Source organism: Epinephelus lanceolatus, chromosome 14 (genome assembly GCF_041903045.1).
Source record: "Epinephelus lanceolatus isolate andai-2023 chromosome 14, ASM4190304v1, whole genome shotgun sequence".
Lineage (NCBI taxonomy): Eukaryota > Metazoa > Chordata > Actinopteri > Perciformes > Serranidae > Epinephelus > Epinephelus lanceolatus.
In genome coordinates, this window is record NC_135747.1 from 20427525 (window position 1) to 20446654 (window position 19130).

Below are 19130 nucleotides of genomic sequence, written 5' to 3' on the forward strand. Positions count from 1 at the left end.
AGCTGGAGCCAATTCAGAGTCATCAATTAACCTGACGTGCATGTCTTTTGGATTGTGGGAGGAAGCCAGAGTACCTGGAGAAAACTCACGCTGGGGAGAACATGCAAACTCTGCACAGAAGGGCTCCAAAATTAACAGTGTTGCTAAAAAACATGTATGACTGTGGACAGCTTCGATGTTGCTGTGATGCTGCAACTTCTGTTGACCAAGTGAACCAAACAGAGCGTCTGCCTTTGCAAGTTCCCCCATCAGAAAAAGGCTTTTGAGGACACAGTCTTACCACGCCACATTCAGCCAGCTAGATCCAACACCTAGCTGGCTTGCCAGTCAGACACCCGGCCAGCCAGCCAGCCAGCCAGCCAGCCATCAGCCCGCCCGGCTTTTCAGCGGCAGCTTAGTGGGGATCAGTGAGCTCCACACTGTCAGCAACTCTCAGACAGCAGCAGCACACACACACGGAAATGCTGGGCAACATTCACACACGCTTCTACTAAATCTATTCAATAACACCAGTTTCAAATATTACGCAAGCTTCAATAAGGCCTGAGGTCATCTGAGGACGCATAATGCTTGGAATCTGACACACACACACACACACACACACACACACACACACACACACACACACACACACACACACACATGCACACACAGGCACAGCATCCCCTAAGCATGGATAGACACATCAATATATGCTGGTCCCTTATATCGCTCTGACAGCCCAGTCACCCACCAGCCTTTCCCCAGCTCCCGGAGGAAACAGGTCTATAAAAACAAGCCAGGACACCAGACCCGGTTGCTGGGAAGAACACACTTCAGAGACAGACCGCAATGAGCCAATCAGAGACGTGCTCCATCACAGCAGATGTTGTTATTGGTTCACAGCGAACCCTGATGAATTTTTAGCCCTTGTCTGATGCCAACGTTTACCGGTGTGGCGGCAGACGACACGAGCACTCCATCTCGCTTCCTAGAGATTAAATATGCTTGGCTAATGACTTGCATCGAGTGCACTGTCGTATATTTGAATCACAGACATAAATAATTAATTGGAATGACACGTGCCTAATGTAAACGAAGAGATGTTTGAATTCAGTTTGAACGAGCGGAGAATCAGCAACTGCATTCATAGTCGGAAAATTATAACTGCCTAAAAACCATCATTAAAGATGCACCTGTATTCTATTCTCCACAGAACTCAATTTGACGCTGATAAACTCACATTCAAGTGCAAACCTTTTCCATATGTTTGGTCAAAACATAAAGCAATTATTTACTCCCACAGCTCACAGTGAAGCCCAAACACTAAAATACAAACAAGAGAAAATTAATCTCATAGATCTCAACAATCTGGCTCTGTCCCTAACTTTATTGCACTTGGCACATGTTCAGCCCTGTGACAACAGTGGAATATAAGGCCGTAAACTAACTTGTGAAATTTTGTTCTGAGCTCAGAAGCCATCAGTCTATTGGTCTCCTATTTCAACCCTGCAGCTGTTAAATCCTAACCCACTGATTCACCATGCTGGATGGATGTGTCATTAATTCCCAACACATCCATTCATCCCGTGGGGGAGAATATCACCCACTCCAAAGCCCATCTATTTCCTTCCTATAGCTATCACTTCCCTTCTTTAGGTGTTAGAATCTGGACTGAGTGGATCTAACAATGAGGGAAAGGAGGAAAAAAAACATGACTCTATGATAACAAGAACAGAGCAAGAGAATGACAGAGAGTGAAGGAGATGATCCGCCCAAGCTAAATAACAGGCCTGCTCACTCCAGTGGAAAGCCTTCAACGAGCGGCCCACAACAGACTCTGGTTTCCAGTCAGACTTGGTGTTCTGATAGCACGCCAAACCAAAGACTGCCATGGACCCCAGATAGAGGACAAAGAAGCATGAAGCATATAGACGGCGGCTCCTCTCTGGGATTCACCACAAACCACCTCGGCCTTATAGTCTGCCCGACGTGGCCGGGTCTGACTGACTGACTGCTCGACTGGAGCTAAAAATACTCTGAATTGATGTATAAATGCACTTACCCCCGACACAGTCAAAAGCCATAGACAGATAATAAGTAGTGACATACATCTGGGAAACTTCACGCCTCCCTGCATTGCTAAGTTAAATACCTCTCCTCTCAAAGCACCCACAGCCTAACACAGGGTGGCAGGCACAAATACGCACAAACTGCCTATTAAATAAACAAACATTTCTCTAAATAATTACCATTACCAATTACCATTCTTTAATACAGGAGCGAAGCATCTCCATAATAAAAGCAGGGCACAAACATACTCAAAAGACCGAAATCTAAACCAGTATTTACCAAATCTTTATGATTCCATTACAGTATGTCTTTTACCTTGGTTGGTTAACATCTATTTTTACTTGGCCCCTACAAACACTATGATATATGGCTGCCGCAGGGCTATGGCATCAATAACACACCCAAGGGTCAGTGAACCACTGTTAAAGAAGAATCAAGGACACAGCAGCAGACATACACTATCTAACCAGGTGATTTAAGCCTCTACAGTATCCTTCATGACAACTTTATGACCATGTGATGTTCCATCTGGTATTTTATATAAAAATACTCAATTTACGCCACTAAAAAAAATGCAACTTCTGAATTAGTTTTGGCTCTGCTTATATGCTGTTTGTGATGTGGGATTTTATTTTGGATTTCTCCTTCTTCTACTTGTCACTGCAAAAACAATGCTGTATAAAAACGAAGCTCCAAAAATCATCATTCTTAAAATCACAAGATACTTTTCCTCATTCTGTTTGCTCCTGCAAGGACAGTATGCTAACTGCTACGCTACCGGGCAGCCAGAGCAAAGACAACAACCTGTGCAGGGCAGTAAATTTCTTGCAGGCCTGTGTGTCTTACCTTGTATCTGCGGGATGTACGGTGCCAACAGCTTGCCTCTTTTCTTCTCATAGCCCTTCTGAGTGATGTCCCCTGTACAGACAGAGACAGAGAAATACAGAGGAACAGACAGAGAGAGAAAGGGGGGTGGCAGAGAGATGAGTCATTAGCTCAGCTGTGCCCTGGTGGTGTGTGTGTGTGTGCGTGTGTGTGTGTGTGAGTGCGCACAAGTGTCTCAGGATCACACTACCAGGCTGGCTACACTGGCACCACGGGGCACCAGAGGAGGGTTATGGCAGCAGGTGACCAGCTCTCACCCACTGGATGCTTCTCTCACTTACACACATACACAGGAAGTGACAATGCATTTGTGGCATGTGTTAGCTGACTGATACAGTAGTGTGGCAAATTTCCTACTGAATACTTGAATGATAACATCGACAAGGCAAGAGGCACTTAAAAGATCATTTGTCTGGTGCGCCTGGAACATTTTCCCTCTCAGTGTTTTTACCAGAAGTAAAAATACTGCTGATATCAGCATGAACTGAACCCGCCTCAGTTGTCTCCCCACACATAATTAAAAGGCAGTCTGTTAAATAAGACCTAGCTGCATGGTATTTTAATAGCCCTATTTGAAAGGAACGTCAATGTACAAGCTTTTCCAAGCCTAGAATTTAACAAGAGCAAATGAACAAAGAGGGAAATGAGGGCAGATGGAGACAGAGCAATGGAGCGAAGGTATAAGGCAAAGTTATATAGATGCAGTAGGGTATTAGTTTGACTCTGCTAATTGTCTCTAGACTTGGCAAAGTGTAGCACAGACCTCGCCAGGATAACCTCATGGTGGTTGTTAAGATATTGATGAAAAAGGTGACCATGATTTCCCTACACTGACATGAATAAACAGACAACAAAAACCACAACAAACTCAGCAACACCTCTGTACTGATTGCTTGTATTGTCACTGATCTCAGAGGATGAAGTCACATCGTTATATCCATATTATAACAACCTGACAAGAAAGAAACATCAATCCTTGGCCTCATGATACCCAACATAACAATGACCTCAGTCAGCATGATGAGGTATACAGATTTTAAATTTGGAAAAACCTGGTACTGGGTCAGTAAACGTCAGGACTGGGAGCCAGTACTCCATGCCTTTAAGGTATTGACAGAAATAACATGGAAACAACTGGTTTCAAAACTTCCCCAGTCAAATGTTACCTGCATGTTTTGTACCCAAAAACAAAAAGGCTATTTGTGTGGTTTTGTGTGACTGGCACACTACCACAGCAGTTACAACCCAAACAGTGGTGTGTTGAGGTCTAGTGCGGTGTATTTGATGGATGTGGCAGTTCAGCACAGAGATGCCACCAAAATGTTTGGAAGTATGGCTTAACTACACACCCATGGCATTTGGTGGCATTTTGCACAGCTGAATGCTTCATTAGTGGGTATAAAATGAAGAACAAAAGGTATCACATGAAGCACTCAATTGGTATTGCTTTAAGGGTACTGGTATTGGTACTGGTATCAATTGAGGTATCAGAATAAGTAAAGTGGGACTGGTCCATCCCTAATCACAGAGTAGATTGCATCAGCAACTCCACAGAGTATGTGATGGCCTTTTATTCCCTTTTTCCAAGAAGACATAAACCAGCAAAATACAGTATCTTTGCATTGTGACATGTAAAAGTTTCTCACAGCTAAAATCATCACTAAACAACAGTGCCACCCAAAATTCCAAAAATTGTTGAAACAACTCTGCGACCACATGGGACCCGTTCAAAAGACAGAGAAGTAGGTCACTGAATTGAGGCTGCTTGTGGTTGAATTGGGGGATGTGAGATGTCACTGTGTTTTCTGCATATCAGACAGAGTGGGCTGAGGCTGATGGGGTGGTGGCTCACTCTTTTGCAGACACAAAAGACATATTGATTCACTGAGAGAGAGGGCTGATTGACAGCACCTCGAAAACACACAAACCATGAGAATGTACACAACTATGCACCCATATGTGACCTCTCAAACAAGCTCAAACACCACTAAAGATGGATGTTTAAAAAAAAAAAAAGGAAGGGCCTTGTGGAAAATATGCCAGTCAAAGAGCCGGGCTGGAAGGAGTGTCAAAGTCAAACAGCCACTTGACATGACATCTGTATTGTTTTGACAGGAAGCTAGAAATGCACACAAAAGTCAACGCAAGATCTCAGTGGTTAGATTTTCCACTGAAGGTTAACACTTGAGTCCGATGAATAGGGATCCCACTGTGTGCTTTACATTGATCTCTACAGGCTCTCAGTGGGGGTCACTGGGGTGGAGGTCAAGTGAAAAAGCAATAAGTTCAATAGGGCTATCTGAACAGAACAAATTGATTCAAACCTTTCCCTTGTGATCCCATTTTTTCCATTTTACCATAGGGAATACTTTATTTTACTTGCTCCTTACTGACCGGTTTAATCTATACTAATTCATAAAAGGTATACTGCACCCACTCTGTCTTTTACCTTCCCCCTAGAATAGTCATATTGGTGTTAAGTCATGCAGTTCATCTTTAGCCAGTGATATTAATACATACTTAATTTAGTTGTGTTACTCAGCATACTTTTTTACCAACATATCTTCATCAAAATATTCTTGATTTATCTTTGCTCCTCAGGCTTCTTGAACACAACAGTGTGACAGTGTGAAGGCAGGTGTTGTTGGTCACACTGTTTGCCGCGCTGCCCGCTGGTCCTGAGTCACCAGTAACAGCTGAATGCCTGCACTGTTAAAAGTCCAGGAGAGCTGGAGGCTAGCAACAATACAGCGCTGTCCACAGGCCGAGCCGGCTGACCTGACACTGACTCTTTCTGGTGATAAGTGTCTCTGTTTGTATGCGTGTACATCAGTATATGTTTGCGTGCATGCCAGCATGTCTGAGAGTGCGCACCACAGCAGCCGACCAGCCTGACAACCGCACAATAGAGGGGCTATTCTCCGCGGAGGCTCCGAATTCTGGCTAGCGGCCCCGGTGGCCAAGCGGCCCCTAGCACACACTGATCCATCAAGTTATGTCTGAGTGAAGCTAATCTTTTCATCTGAGAACAAACAGCTTTGTCATTAAATATGGAGGAATGGACTCGAGCATTCAATGGTAAACAATGACCCCTATCCCGAATCTTAAAAAGCCAAACAAAAAGTCTGAGGCATCAAAGGATCACAATATTTACTGTGTGAGTGTGTATTAACAAGTTTGCATATGCTTGCACGTTGCATATTTGTGTGTGTGTGTGTGTGTGTCTGCATTTTTATGTATTCACAGACAGATGCTCCATTTCCCCTCTCTGCTTTAGCTTTGAGTGCCTTCATAAGAGAAAAACAGAAGGATACAAAGGTCAATATGTGGCCTGCCGCCTGGGGAATAACAGAGGTGGGAGAGGGTAGTGGGATGCAGGGAAAGAGAGTGATGGAGCGATGGATTGAGGGAGGCCTGTGCAGCATATACACCAAATTGCACAGTCACAAGGGACAAGCTGTAGCTTACAGTATATTTACAGCAGGGTGTGAACCACTTCATTTGACCCAGTCACCCTTCTACGCTGACTACAGGCTTTACCATGTAATTGAGCTGTAAAGAAAAGGGAAAGGGTGTATCTCCAAACAAGCACCTGGGGGGAGAGGGGGTGGAGTGGTCGAGTAAATAAAAAATGTGAACCAATGTGTCAAAGAGGGAGATGAACCAACGCACAAGAGGGAAGGGGGAAAGAGAGAGGGGAAGGGTGCATTTTTCATGTCATGATGGGTTAGAGAACATCACCAGGGGCTCAGCTGGAAGACTGGTTTCTCTTTCCTCAACCAGCGTCTACCTTCATCAAAACCTGCCTCCTTTGTGGCCTCCATCCTTTTTCACTTTAACCTCCTCACCTTCTCAACCCTTGAGGGCTCACTGTCCACGCATACAAAGCATTATAGTCATCTTTTGACCTCTCTTTTTAACAACCTGCAGCAGTTCTTCAGGGGTAAAAAAAACAGAGAGCAAAAAGAATATTATGTCCACATTTTGAGAGGTATTAATGCTAGTCATGGGACACAAGCAACCATCCATCTGAAGTGGCAAGATTTTATTTTTCAGAGACCAGAGGCATTTTTAACTGGCACATCATCCGATGTTGTTACCCGAAAATATTCCTCTCACCCGGCAAAGAATCCAATTTTGAAATAGAGACGGTCAATCTTGTGACGCTCTGAACAGTGACAGCATGAGAGCCCGCTGTCCTCTGCTTTGTCTTATTGACTATAATTGACTGATGGCTATTGAGTATAACTGACTGATGGCTATTGAGTGGAGCTGAGGCCCATTAGAGAATTACCTTGCATCTGCCCAGACGGAGCTCTTCAATCAGGAGGGGAATACTGAAACGTAGCACATTCCTCTACAAGCCAGCACAAACACATTAAGGAGAGATAATGAAGCTCTGAGCGGAGATGGTGAGATTGGCTATACTTAAGGTGGTGCGAGACTTACTTTAATAAGACCAGTAAAAATAACTCTGTAACAGGACAGGATTTAAACCTCCACGTGGTCACACATATTTTCTCACTTCTTTTAGATGATGCTGAAAGACAGAGAATCAATTCTTGCTCTCAACTATTCAAATATCTCCCTAGATATGATGCACACACACACACACACGCACATGCAAACAGCAGCAGTGCAGAGCTCCACAATCACACGGCAATAGTTTCAATGTCTAAAGCCCTGCATCTGTGTTTTCCTCTCCTGCCGGCTGCCTATTAAAAACCAGAGCCCTGTCTGTGTGTGTGTGCGTGTGTATGTGTGTGTGTGTCTGAGTGTGTGAATGTGTGTGAGTAGAGCAATGAGGGCAGACTGTCTATGTGCCTCCCTGACTATGAGTCTACCTCAATAAGCAACACTAGGGCTGGGAGATAATCTAGTATTATAACATATCATCCTTGTATAACTGTATTGTTTCAAATTCTTATATTGAGATATGAGAAGGGAGAATGAACAACGGTTGCGACTATTATTTCCAACATTAGTTAATCTACCAATTACATTCTCAATTAATTATTGTCAGAAAATAGTGAAAAATGCTCATCAAAATCTCCTAAATTCTCCTAAAGTGACATACTCATTAGTCTAAAATTCACAAATATTCCGCCTATTATCACAGAAGACAAAGAAAACCAGCAAATCTTCACATGTGACAAGGTGGAGCCAGGAAATTTGGGGCATTTTTGTTGAAAAAATGAATTAAACACTTAATTGATTGACAAAATAGCTGCTGATTTATTTTCTGACGATCGCTGTCAGCTCTAAAATGAATGATGGCAAGTTCAAATTTACCAAAATCTCTATAATCTGAGATCTAAAGGTGAATATACATTTTGAATTCGTATATCAGACAATAATCATTATTTAAATATCTAGACAATGCTGTGCTAACTAGTGCAATACCAATTATGTCTATATAACAGACACTACTAATCAATAGTCAAAAATCCTTCTTTACCCTGAAATAAAACCCCTCCTGTCTTTGCCACACCGCCACCCTCTCCTCCTAAGTGACAGGCAGCCAGAGAGGTGGCCCCACCCACCCTTAATGTCAGTGCATGTGCCAGGCTGACCCACAATGTGCCAAAACTGCTGCCAAGCCACCAACCAAGCCGTCTGCCCTTCAGCCACAGAGAACCACAGCTAAATATTTAGGAAGGACAGCATTTGCTCTCTAGGCTCGTGTGTTGCCTCCAACAAAAGCAGATGTAGCCAGCTGTCATTTAGCATTAGCTCTCCGGCATACAAATGTTAGTTTTACGCATTTGGATTAAGCTTGATCCTAGACAGGCACTGAAACCTTGTCTTTTCCACTGCATTTTGCTGCGGACAGTTTATTTGAGGACCAGAGGAAATCTATTTCAGGTATGCATGGTCAGCCCTGTGCATTATTCCTCTAATTATTCCAGCCCAGAGGAAATGGACGTATACCTGTGCTGCTCACAGCTTTTTCCTCACTTACACCTGACAGATGTAGAGCAGTTATTGCTGAGAAAAAGGAGCAGAGATATGAATAGGAGGGAAAGAGAAGGATAGATGGAGAAAGAGCAGATCACCACAGATGCAGCCACATGTCTAGCTTATTAGACTGTCCACATGACAAAAAGCACTAACCGAGCTGCAGAAAAAAAAGGATAGTAGAAGTACAGTGTGCAGTGACCATATCAGACCCCTATTAAATTGTTTTAACACACAGACAGAGTCAGAATAACTCACATGCAGAAGCCAGGGAAGCAAGGAGAGCAGCGATGAGACGTCTTCAGCAGAGAGGGATAGAGAGAGATGCACAGACGGATGGAGGGACGAGAAGAGGCCAGCGGCTCAACACAGGCAGTCAAGTCAGAGGAGGCTAACCAGCTTACAGGCAAACTCTAAGAAGTCCTGCTGTCATAAGTCAGGCCCTTCAGCATCCTTTGTTTCCTTTCATAGCGAGAGCAGGAGAATGAACGAACACCATCTCCCTCATTCACCCTTCTCATCACTCCCCTCCCTCTCTCGCCCTCTCTCAAACCCCACGCTCCCGTCCCCCCCCCCACCCCTTCAATCAACTGCCCCCAAACGCCCCCTCCTTCTCCTGCTCCCTCTCTCTCTCTCTCTCTCTCTCTTTCTCTCTCTCTCTCTCTCTCTCTTTCCATCCCTCTCTACTCTCAGCTAAGGTCTCCACACAAAGCCAAACTAGGCTGCAGGATTAGGGTGTCAAAGCAGACCCCTGCCCCCCACCTTCCCACATACCAATCTCACACACACACACACACACACACACGCACTGTACAAAAACTATAGAAAAGGCTTCGTCCGCCTGTCTCAACATGTTTATACAGGTCAAGATAGAAAGCATGCAGACCTTATTTCACTGTAAAGAAGAAGCTACCATACGGATACAGGAAACCGCATCATTAGAGTTTATGCCTACTACAACATGACAAAGACCACAGCGGAAAAATAAAGAAGCAAAGTAATGTATATACCACTGAGGGATGGTGGATGTAACCACATCACCTGGGCAGCCAGACCAAATCTACCTAACAATATACGAATACATTGTCTCCAACTTCTAATGGCTGTAATTCTATTGTCGTCTCCGCCTCAAAGTAGCTGAGTGAAAAACGTAGCCTGTATTTAAGATACACTGAGATAAAATTAGGCTTATTGTGATCAGGAGCCTTTTGATGTGGAAGAGAACACTGCCCTGAGTTGGTTGGAGATGGAGTACTAAAGCAGTCCCAGCAGGCTTATCCCTAAAGTGTGTGTGTGTGCGTGCGTGCTTGCCTGTGTGTGTGCGTGCACTACTATTTCATTTTAGAAATTAGAGACCTATTTACCCTATGGCAGTAAGTTTTAATGAATAGCTGCATATAATTACGCTCAATTATTGCTTGCTAGCATACATGCTAATGAACATGCACAAAGACTCCAGTAAACGCCCACACACAATAGATCATCTCCTCTGTTTCTAAAGACTGGGATGAACTACATGTCACCTTGGACTAGTGGGTCAATCACCTTCTGTGTATTGGCTTAAACTCTCATGATAAAGGGCTATTCACATGTTAAATACTATGAACTGAGTGGAAAAAGGAAAACCACTGTGCAATGAAATGAAGTCCGAGGGAAAAGCCTTGCAACACTACCTTTGTTGTAGTTTGAATTAAAGATGTTGCTGTTTGTCGGTTGATTGAGTGGCTGCGCGACTAGCTTGATAATCGATTAATCGTTTCAGTCACTTTCCAACATTTGTTTTTCTTATAATGATAGTAAATTGAATATCTCTGGACTTTTTTTGGACTGTTTTTGTTGTGGGAAATTATAATGTGTCTATTTGCAATCAAGTGAGAAAAGTCCCACTGCAGCTATTTGACCGTTTACACCCATCCCTACAGTGCTTTTAAGGATCCTACTGTTTGCTGTGATTGACTAGTTCTCATCACGTTGACACATCAAGGTCAGATGCAGTTAGGGTTAGAGCAAATCCTCTGAGATTGAAGTTGTAAATTTATGATAAAAACTCACCAATGTACTGCCAGAAAGTCAGGTGATGTATTATAAAGGGAGACAGAGTCCACAGAGAAAGTAAGACATGGTGAATGGGTTAAGTACAAGACCTTCACACAAGAAATTGGAGTTTGAGTCCTGTGTGAGTCAACGTTGGCTTCTTAATTTTAGATTTAATAGTATAAAACTGTAATCACTTTGTACAAACTTCAGCAGAGTAGATTGTTCGTGTCTACATCATATTTCCATGTTCCAAGAACGACCAGTATTATATACACCCGGGGTGTTAATAGCTGGGTACAAATAGCACTGTTAGCTATGGATGTCTGGGTGCTTGTCTCTGCCATGATGCTAAATACACCGAGGTGTAAAGCCGCATTTCCGCCAAACACTTTTGGTATAGTACCCAATATGGCAGATGATATTCTTAAATGTAGGCTGGATTGTTACCACATATACCCGCATCACTGCTCAGTATTTCCTCTCCAAGGGCATCACAGAAAAATGTCTGTACCTCGTTGATTGTCCATTGAGTGAATTCGCATGCCAACATTTTCAGAACATAAAAGACCCTGCTGGAATGTTTAAAGTCTCTGCTGCAATCAATGGGATACTTCAAAATAGCTGTTTTCTGCACTGAGTCCTTGACGAGCAAGAGTCACAGTTCTCTATTGACGTCAGCAGAAGGCAGTGTTTCTAGATCCACCTTTTAGTATTGGATCGGTGTGCTCGGTACGTCAACAGAGATGTAATGAATAAACAGGACAGAATGGAATGGTTCTATTGGTGACATCCACAACCTTTGACAATGGAAACACAAAAATAACTCTTCTAATGTGTAACGAACTGAACAAAGGTGAGCTGAACCAAACTGCTTGGTGCAATTAAGGCTTAAACAGCCACACTGGCTATTCTACTCTCGGTGCAAATAGCATTGTTGGCTATGAACACCTGAGTTCTAATAGTATCTGCCTTAGTCAATTTATCAAGAAAATAATCAGCAGAATACTCAATAATGAAACTAATCATTGCATACTACTGCACTTTTTTGAATATCATTTTAAATTTAATGGACTGAAGTGTAGAAGAAACATAAGCCCTAGAATTAGCAAAGTCAGCAAACTTGACAGACAAATACACAGGTACAGTTCATCACAGTTCATTAATGTTTTTATATTTTGTCCTGTACATATCCACCTTAAGTGTATGACACAAAAATTTTAATCATTGCGTCAAGGTTTTATATTTTTCTAGCCACTCAGAGTATGAATTCACACAGTAGTAGGACCAGTTTCCATTGCAGTTTGACACCAGGCAAATTCATTTTAAGTCACAAACTAAACGAAGCTCCCAGCTGAACACAGCGGTGCAGCACTGTTCAATAAAGCCAAGAGATGTCATGTCACCTCAAGGCTATAACAAATATGTGACTACAGATTTATTCTTTTGTACAGCTCCAGTCATACTGCATGACATGAATGCACAGTGCAGGATCATTTATGTGACACACATCCTACTGGAAGGTTAAAGACAGTCAGGGACGAGAGGAAAAAGGCTAAGTGTTGCAGAAAAGAGGGGTTGATTGAAGATGACAAGGAGCTTGACACTGAGAGCCAGCTGGAGAAACGGAGGGGGAACAGGAGGGGTGACTGGAGGGGGCTTTAGGGAGAATTTAGAGACAGAAGGGGGGATGAGGAAAGAAAAGAGAGAGGAGGAAAAAAAGGATAAGGAATAAAGGAGGATATGATTAAAAGGTAATGACTTCCTCTTCCTTTCACTAGACACACAGACACATGCTGACACACACACACACACACACACACACACACACACACACACATATCCCTGATCCTAAAGCACATGGGCGTCTCACAGTCTCCATCCATCAACTGCTCCAATCACACTGTCGTATCGCTTTTAATTAAGTAGTGCCAACGAATTAGGAGACTGAACGAACCCTCCATTACTGCTTTGCTAATACATAACCCCCTCATCATATATGCACACACACACACAGCCCAAAATCTCCCTCCTTCCCCCAGGCTCTGTATGGCTGGTGAGCAGACAGACAGCGTGAATAATAAGACATTAGATGCAGCGCTGCCTTACTCAGGGGGCCCTGCAGCTGTGCACTGATTTGGGGAGCAGACAAGAGGAGGGGGGCCGTAATTAACAGTCACAAATAAACACTGATACTGTACGCACACACATCAAAGGCATGCACACACACACACACACACACACACACACACACACACGTGCGATGCCTGCACCAGCTCTCACAAAGAGACAGATGCAGATCATCTCAAGAGCAAATACTAAAGCAGATGAGGGATCAGGCTATCGCTCACACATGAAAACACACACATTAACAAACAAACCTCACACATTGTAGTCATTAGACTGCATGTCTGTCCTTGTGAGGACCAATTTGAGTATTAAACCTTGAATGATGGCATTTGGGAAAAGTGGGGACACTCAGGCCACTCCTCACTTGATCAAAGGGCTGTTTTCGGATTATGACTTGATTGTTAGGATATGGTTTCTTGGGTTTAGGTTTAAGATTCAGAACTATGCAGAATATTCCTAAAAAAACACTACATGTAAACTCATACAAAATTGATTGCTCTCAATCAACACTTTTGACCCACTAGAGGTGTGTGGCAGTGCATTTTTCAGCTGAGACTCTGCCCTCTGCCTGTATTCTCTTATTTTCCTCTTATTTTATGTGTTTGTGACATTTATGAGCATGTACCCCCACAGCATACCATAAAACAGTAGCAATCAGGTACCAGACCATAAGCAGCAGACATCTCAATCCCCTTTTACACTGCATCTTGAAGGTGGGAATATTATGCCACCTTGCTGTTCTGTATATTGCTGAATGGGGGGGGCAGAGCTTTCTCACCTTTAAGCTGGCAGCAGGGGTAGTAACAGCCCCGAAATGGCATCTGTGTAAAGGGACAGCTGGCAGGACGGGACGGTTTTGACAATGTGTTACGCGTGCAACCCACCACGGGAGACTTAGAGCAGCTACCAACAGTTAGCAGCTAACTCAATGAAGATGAAGAACAGCTGCCAAAAATGTCTGCAAATTACCCTCCTTACCCTCAGAGCAAAGGACAAAATCTGCCGCCATATAAAAGGGACGGTAAATGACTGTTATTGCTAATTTTTGCCATTGTTATTGTTTAGAGAGCACTGCAGACACATATGTTATATGTCACACTAGAGGCTGATGCTGCACACCTTTTTTTGCTGCGGCGATATCGGCATGCTAAAATCGCAGACTGGAGCGACATGGTGCCACTGTTGTTTGGTTCTGTGTAGAGATGCAAAGGCATTAAGAGAAAGGGACTTCATCGCAGCTCTGTGTTAAAGGACTTAAGAGACACAGCTCTGCATGTTCACAAACAGCAACCAAGAATCCTGCATACTATACAGTACAGGCCAAAAGTTTGGACACACCTTCTCATTCAATGCGTTTTCTTTATTTTCATGACTATTTACATTGTAGATTCTCACTGAAGGCATAAAAACTATGAATGAACACATGTGGAGTTATGTACTTAACAAAAAAAGGTGAAATAACTGAAAACATGTTTTATATTCTAGTTTCTTCAAAATAGCCACCCTTTGCTCTGATTACTGCTTTGCACACTCTTGGCATTCTCTCCATGAGCTTCAAGAGGTAGTCACCTGAAATGGTTTTCCAACAGTCTTGAAGGAGTTCCCAGAGGTGTTTAGCACTTGTTGGCCCCTTTGCCTTCACTCTGCGGTCCAGCTCACCCCAAACCATCTCGATTGGGTTCAGGTCCGGTGACTGTGGAGGCCAGGTCATCTGCCGCAGCACTCCATCACTCTCCTTCTTGGTCAAATAGCCCTTACACAGCCTGGAGGTGTGTTTGGGGTCATTGTCCTGTTGAAAAATAAATGATCGTCCAACTAAACGCAAACCGGATGGGATGGCATGTCGCTGCAGGATGCTGTGGTAGCCATGCTGGTTCAGTGTGCCTTCAATTTTGAATAAATCCCCAACAGTGTCACCAGCAAAACACCCCCACACCATCACACCTCCTCCTCCATGCTTCACAGTGGGAACCAGGCATGTGGAATCCATCCGTTCACCTTTTCTGCGTCTCACAAAGACACGGCGGTTGGAACCAAAGATCTCAAATTTGGACTCATCAGACCAAAGCACAGATTTCCACTGGTCTAATGTCCATTCCTTGTGTTTCTTGGCCCAAACAAATCTCGTCTGCTTGTTGCCTCTCCTTAGCAGTGGTTTCCTAGCAGCTATTTGACCATGAAGGCCTGATTCGTGCAGTCTCCTCTTAACAGTTGTTCTAGAGATGGGTCTGCTGCTAGAACTCTGTGTGGCATTCATCTGGTCTCTGATCTGAGCTGCTGTTAACTTGCCATTTCTGAGGCTGGTGACTCGGATGAACTTATCCTCAGAAGCAGAGGTGACTCTTGGTCTTCCTTTCCTGGGTCGGTCCTCATGTGTGCCAGTTTCGTTGTAGCGCTTGATGGTTTTTGCGACTCCACTTGGGGACACATTTAAAGTTTTTGCAATTTTCCGGACTGACTGACCTTCATTTCTTAAAGTAATGATGGCCACTGGTTTTTCTTTAGTTAGCTGATTGGTTCTTGCCATAATATGAATTTTAACAGTTGTCCAATAGGGCTGTTGGCTGTGTATTAACCTGACTTCTGCACAACACAACTGATGGTCCCAACCCCATTGATAAAGCAAGAAATTCCACTAATTAACCCTGATAAGGCACACCTGTGAAGTGGAAACCATTTCAGGTGACTACCTCTTGAAGCTCATGGAGAGAATGCCAAGAGTGTGCAAAGCAGTAATCAGAGCAAAGGGTGGCTATTTTGAAGAAACTAGAATATAAAACATGTTTTCAGTTATTTCACCTTTTTTGTTAAGTACATAACTCCACATGTGTTCATTCATAGTTTTGATGCCTTTAGTGAGAATCTACAATGTAAATAGTCATGAAAATAAAGAAAACGCATTGAATGAGAAGGTGTGTCCAAACTTTTGGCCTGTACTGTATCTTTACATTTAAGGTAAGGTTTAGGGTTAATTATGACGGTTAAGGTTAAGATAACGGGCTAAGGAGTGTGTCACTGTGGATCCTTGCAAATATCCAAATGTGTGTGTATGTGTGTAAGAGACAGAGAGAGAGAGAGAGACCTGGCTCCAGTCCAAACTGAGCTGCATGGTAACTGAGCGATGTGCTGCTATTCTGGCACTAAGCCAGAGTTTCATGATGTGTAAACAAGCGTCTCACCTTCACAGACAGCAGAAGAAATGGTCCCATCCAACATCACAGCGATTACATATCATATGGCTCAGTGAAACTGCCCTGACCAATGACAATGACAATGAAGAGCGCTAGTGCAGGAAACAAAAGACCTGATCTGTAATACTGTTGACTACATCCGATATATACAGCCTCTTATTAGTGAGTGCGATGTGTGTGGAACTGCAATGTGAAACTGGTTATTTCAGTCTAGTTTCTCTCATTGTCCGAGTCCTTTCACGTCGCCTATGTGTTAGTGTGTGCGTCTCTACGGAATATGTGTGTGATTTGTGGAGCAAGACATCTGTGTGACAGGCGTGACCAGTGTGGGAGCCTCAGAGTGAAGACTCCGCTACGAAACGCAAGGATCTGTTCACAGCCAACAAGCACAGCCGTGCCTCCAGCTACACTGTAATGGACTAACTACTGTATTTTACACGTTTGGCTCATGAGTGCCAACCTTGCTTTGCTCCCTGCCGGTTCAGTTATTTGATGGCACGCATATAAATCAGCTTAGCTGGTGGTGACAGCTTCAATGTCTCTCTTGAGCTGCAGAGAACCATGTGTGCTACTGTCATTTGGCCAACACATCCACGCTGATACAGAGCGAGCAGAGCTGCAGTGATTAGCACATGAGGCAAGACTAGTGCCTAACTAGCTTCTAATAAATAGCTCAGTCGAAAACTGGACATGATAAAGAGGCTGATGTTATGTTCCCTCATTGTGAGCAGTTCTGAGAAGTAAGAAATCAAGTCAAGCAAAGTAAAACTCAATTTCACTAATGCCCTTCTTTCAGGACATCACAGCTCTATTCTCAAACTCAACAATCTAATTTGTCGTGATTCATAAGAGTCTAAAACACAGAAAGGCCTGCCCTGATGGGAAATCTCAGGCCATTGTCCAGACGCTATTCAGCCTGTTTAGCCACACATGCTGCACGCAGTCCGACTGTTTTACATTCCTCGGGGGACCTGTTAAATAACCCGAGCAGGAAACTAATGTTTTCACAGACAAAGGCTCTGATTATTAATAAAGGGATAAAAATTACACATGCTTGCTATATGTTGCCTTTTATGCACAAGACAAATACGGATCAAAAGCCAGCCAGATCATCATTACTTCTTTTTTGTCCTCCATATAAAACCATTCAGACACAGTGACAGTAACTAAAGAGAATAACATAACCCTACTGCCCTAATGACAAGCTAATTCTACTGACTAAGGCTACCACCTACTTGGCAGAGGTAGCTTTCAGCATGTACCTTTGTGAAGAGAAACCCTGCGTCCCTGGTGTTTGAGAAACGAGTGGGATGGTGTCCCATCTGAAGCTCCCAGCTCAGTGGGATCTGCTCACTTCTCTGTTCGGTCTCTGCGGATGTTGTGAGATTTATTGTCTCCTTCTTTGCCTGGTTATTACCATATGAATGACCATGTTTTCACTGGCCTGACACAAGCTTAGCTATTAAGCTCCTTGCATATACACACTCACACATAAACACCTATGTGCTATAGTGAGGGATAGCAGGGTGGGAGAGAGCTGGGTGTCTTTGCATGAACACACACAAAACAGCTGAACATCTACACATGGGCACCGTGGCAATCCAATTAAAGGGTGCACACACACATGCACTCAGTGGTATTAGAGATGCAGGCTATCGCCCCCAACTGTGCGTTTGTGTATCCATATCTATATGTCAGCGGCCAGGGCTAACTAGCTCTTCTCCAAGTCTAACAAGCCATACGGCAAAGTCTTTTGTTCCTCGCCTGTGATTCATGACCGGGTCTTGGGGATGAGCCCAGCGTCAGTGTGTGATTACATGAAACCGTGTGTGCCTGTGTTTATCCTTTTCAACACAAAACATACCACAGGCCCATTATTTCTTGTCAACGGCGCTAATGTGAAATTGTATGTTTCCAAGTATACACAGCTCTTTACAGAGAGCACAGCAGGGCTTTCCAGGTGAGAGCGGATCATCACAGCATTCAGTGCAGGTCAACAGAACAAGCAGGTGGACACACAATGTAGAACAAATGTGTTAATCATAACCATGAAGCAACGGAGTCTGCAATGCATGTATCAAGAACCTGGTCAAAAGCAATGTTATCAGGTATCTCTATAATGGATTTCATTGTTTGATTACTCCAATGTCTGTAAAATGTCAGATAATGGTGAAAAATTAACATCAGAATTTCCCAGAGCTGTTAAGTCTTGTGAAGTCTTCAAATTGCTTGTTTTGTCTGACTAACAGTACAAATCTCATGGGTATTACATTTACAGTGACATAAGACAGAAGGGAAAGAAGCAAGTCCTCACATTTTACAAGATAGAAATAGCAACAGTTTGGCCTTTTTGTTTGCTGAATGATTTAAATGATTAATTAGCTAATCATTTCAACACTATGAGGCACTACTAGGGACAAGATTTTTACTCAGTGACTACGTTTAGATGCACAAAATATTAAATTTTTTGCCCTTACTCTGAAAAAGATTCCTGCAACTGAAAATGAATATTCCACTAATATTCCAGTTTACATGCAGCCGTGCATACTTTGATTAATGTGCTCTGACATCTTGATAAGCACGTTAAAATATAGAAAAGTGGAACAGATGGAGCAGCTTGTGCCATTTTGCTTCTTTGCATCAAAATGTGATTTTTCAAACTTTTCCACCGATGACGGACTTGTTCAACCGTGCAAACACAGCCTCCCTCTTTCATTCTTTCGGCCGCTTTCTTGAAAAGGTTGGCGTTGTGACATTTTCACACATCAGAAAACCATGTTGATGTAAGTCTTTCATAATGCTTCTCCTTCCAACTAGAAATGTGGGCTTTTCTTTTGGGCATACACCTCTACTCCACAACAAACTGTTGGCAAGTTGGTT

At 43.3% G+C, this 19130-nt stretch overlaps 1 protein-coding gene across 9 annotated transcripts in view; it reads right to left on the minus strand.

Annotated features, from left to right (window-relative positions):
• Positions 1–19130, minus strand: part of dip2a (disco-interacting protein 2 homolog A) — a 113062-nt gene that overhangs the window by 47776 nt on the left and 46156 nt on the right. For all 9 annotated transcript variants that reach the window (XM_078174444.1, XM_033617404.2, XM_078174443.1 and 6 more), the window contains exon 2: positions 2899–2970. In XM_078174444.1, the coding sequence (XP_078030570.1) occupies positions 2899–2970 (72 nt within the window). The remainder of the gene's footprint in view (positions 1–2898; positions 2971–19130) is intronic.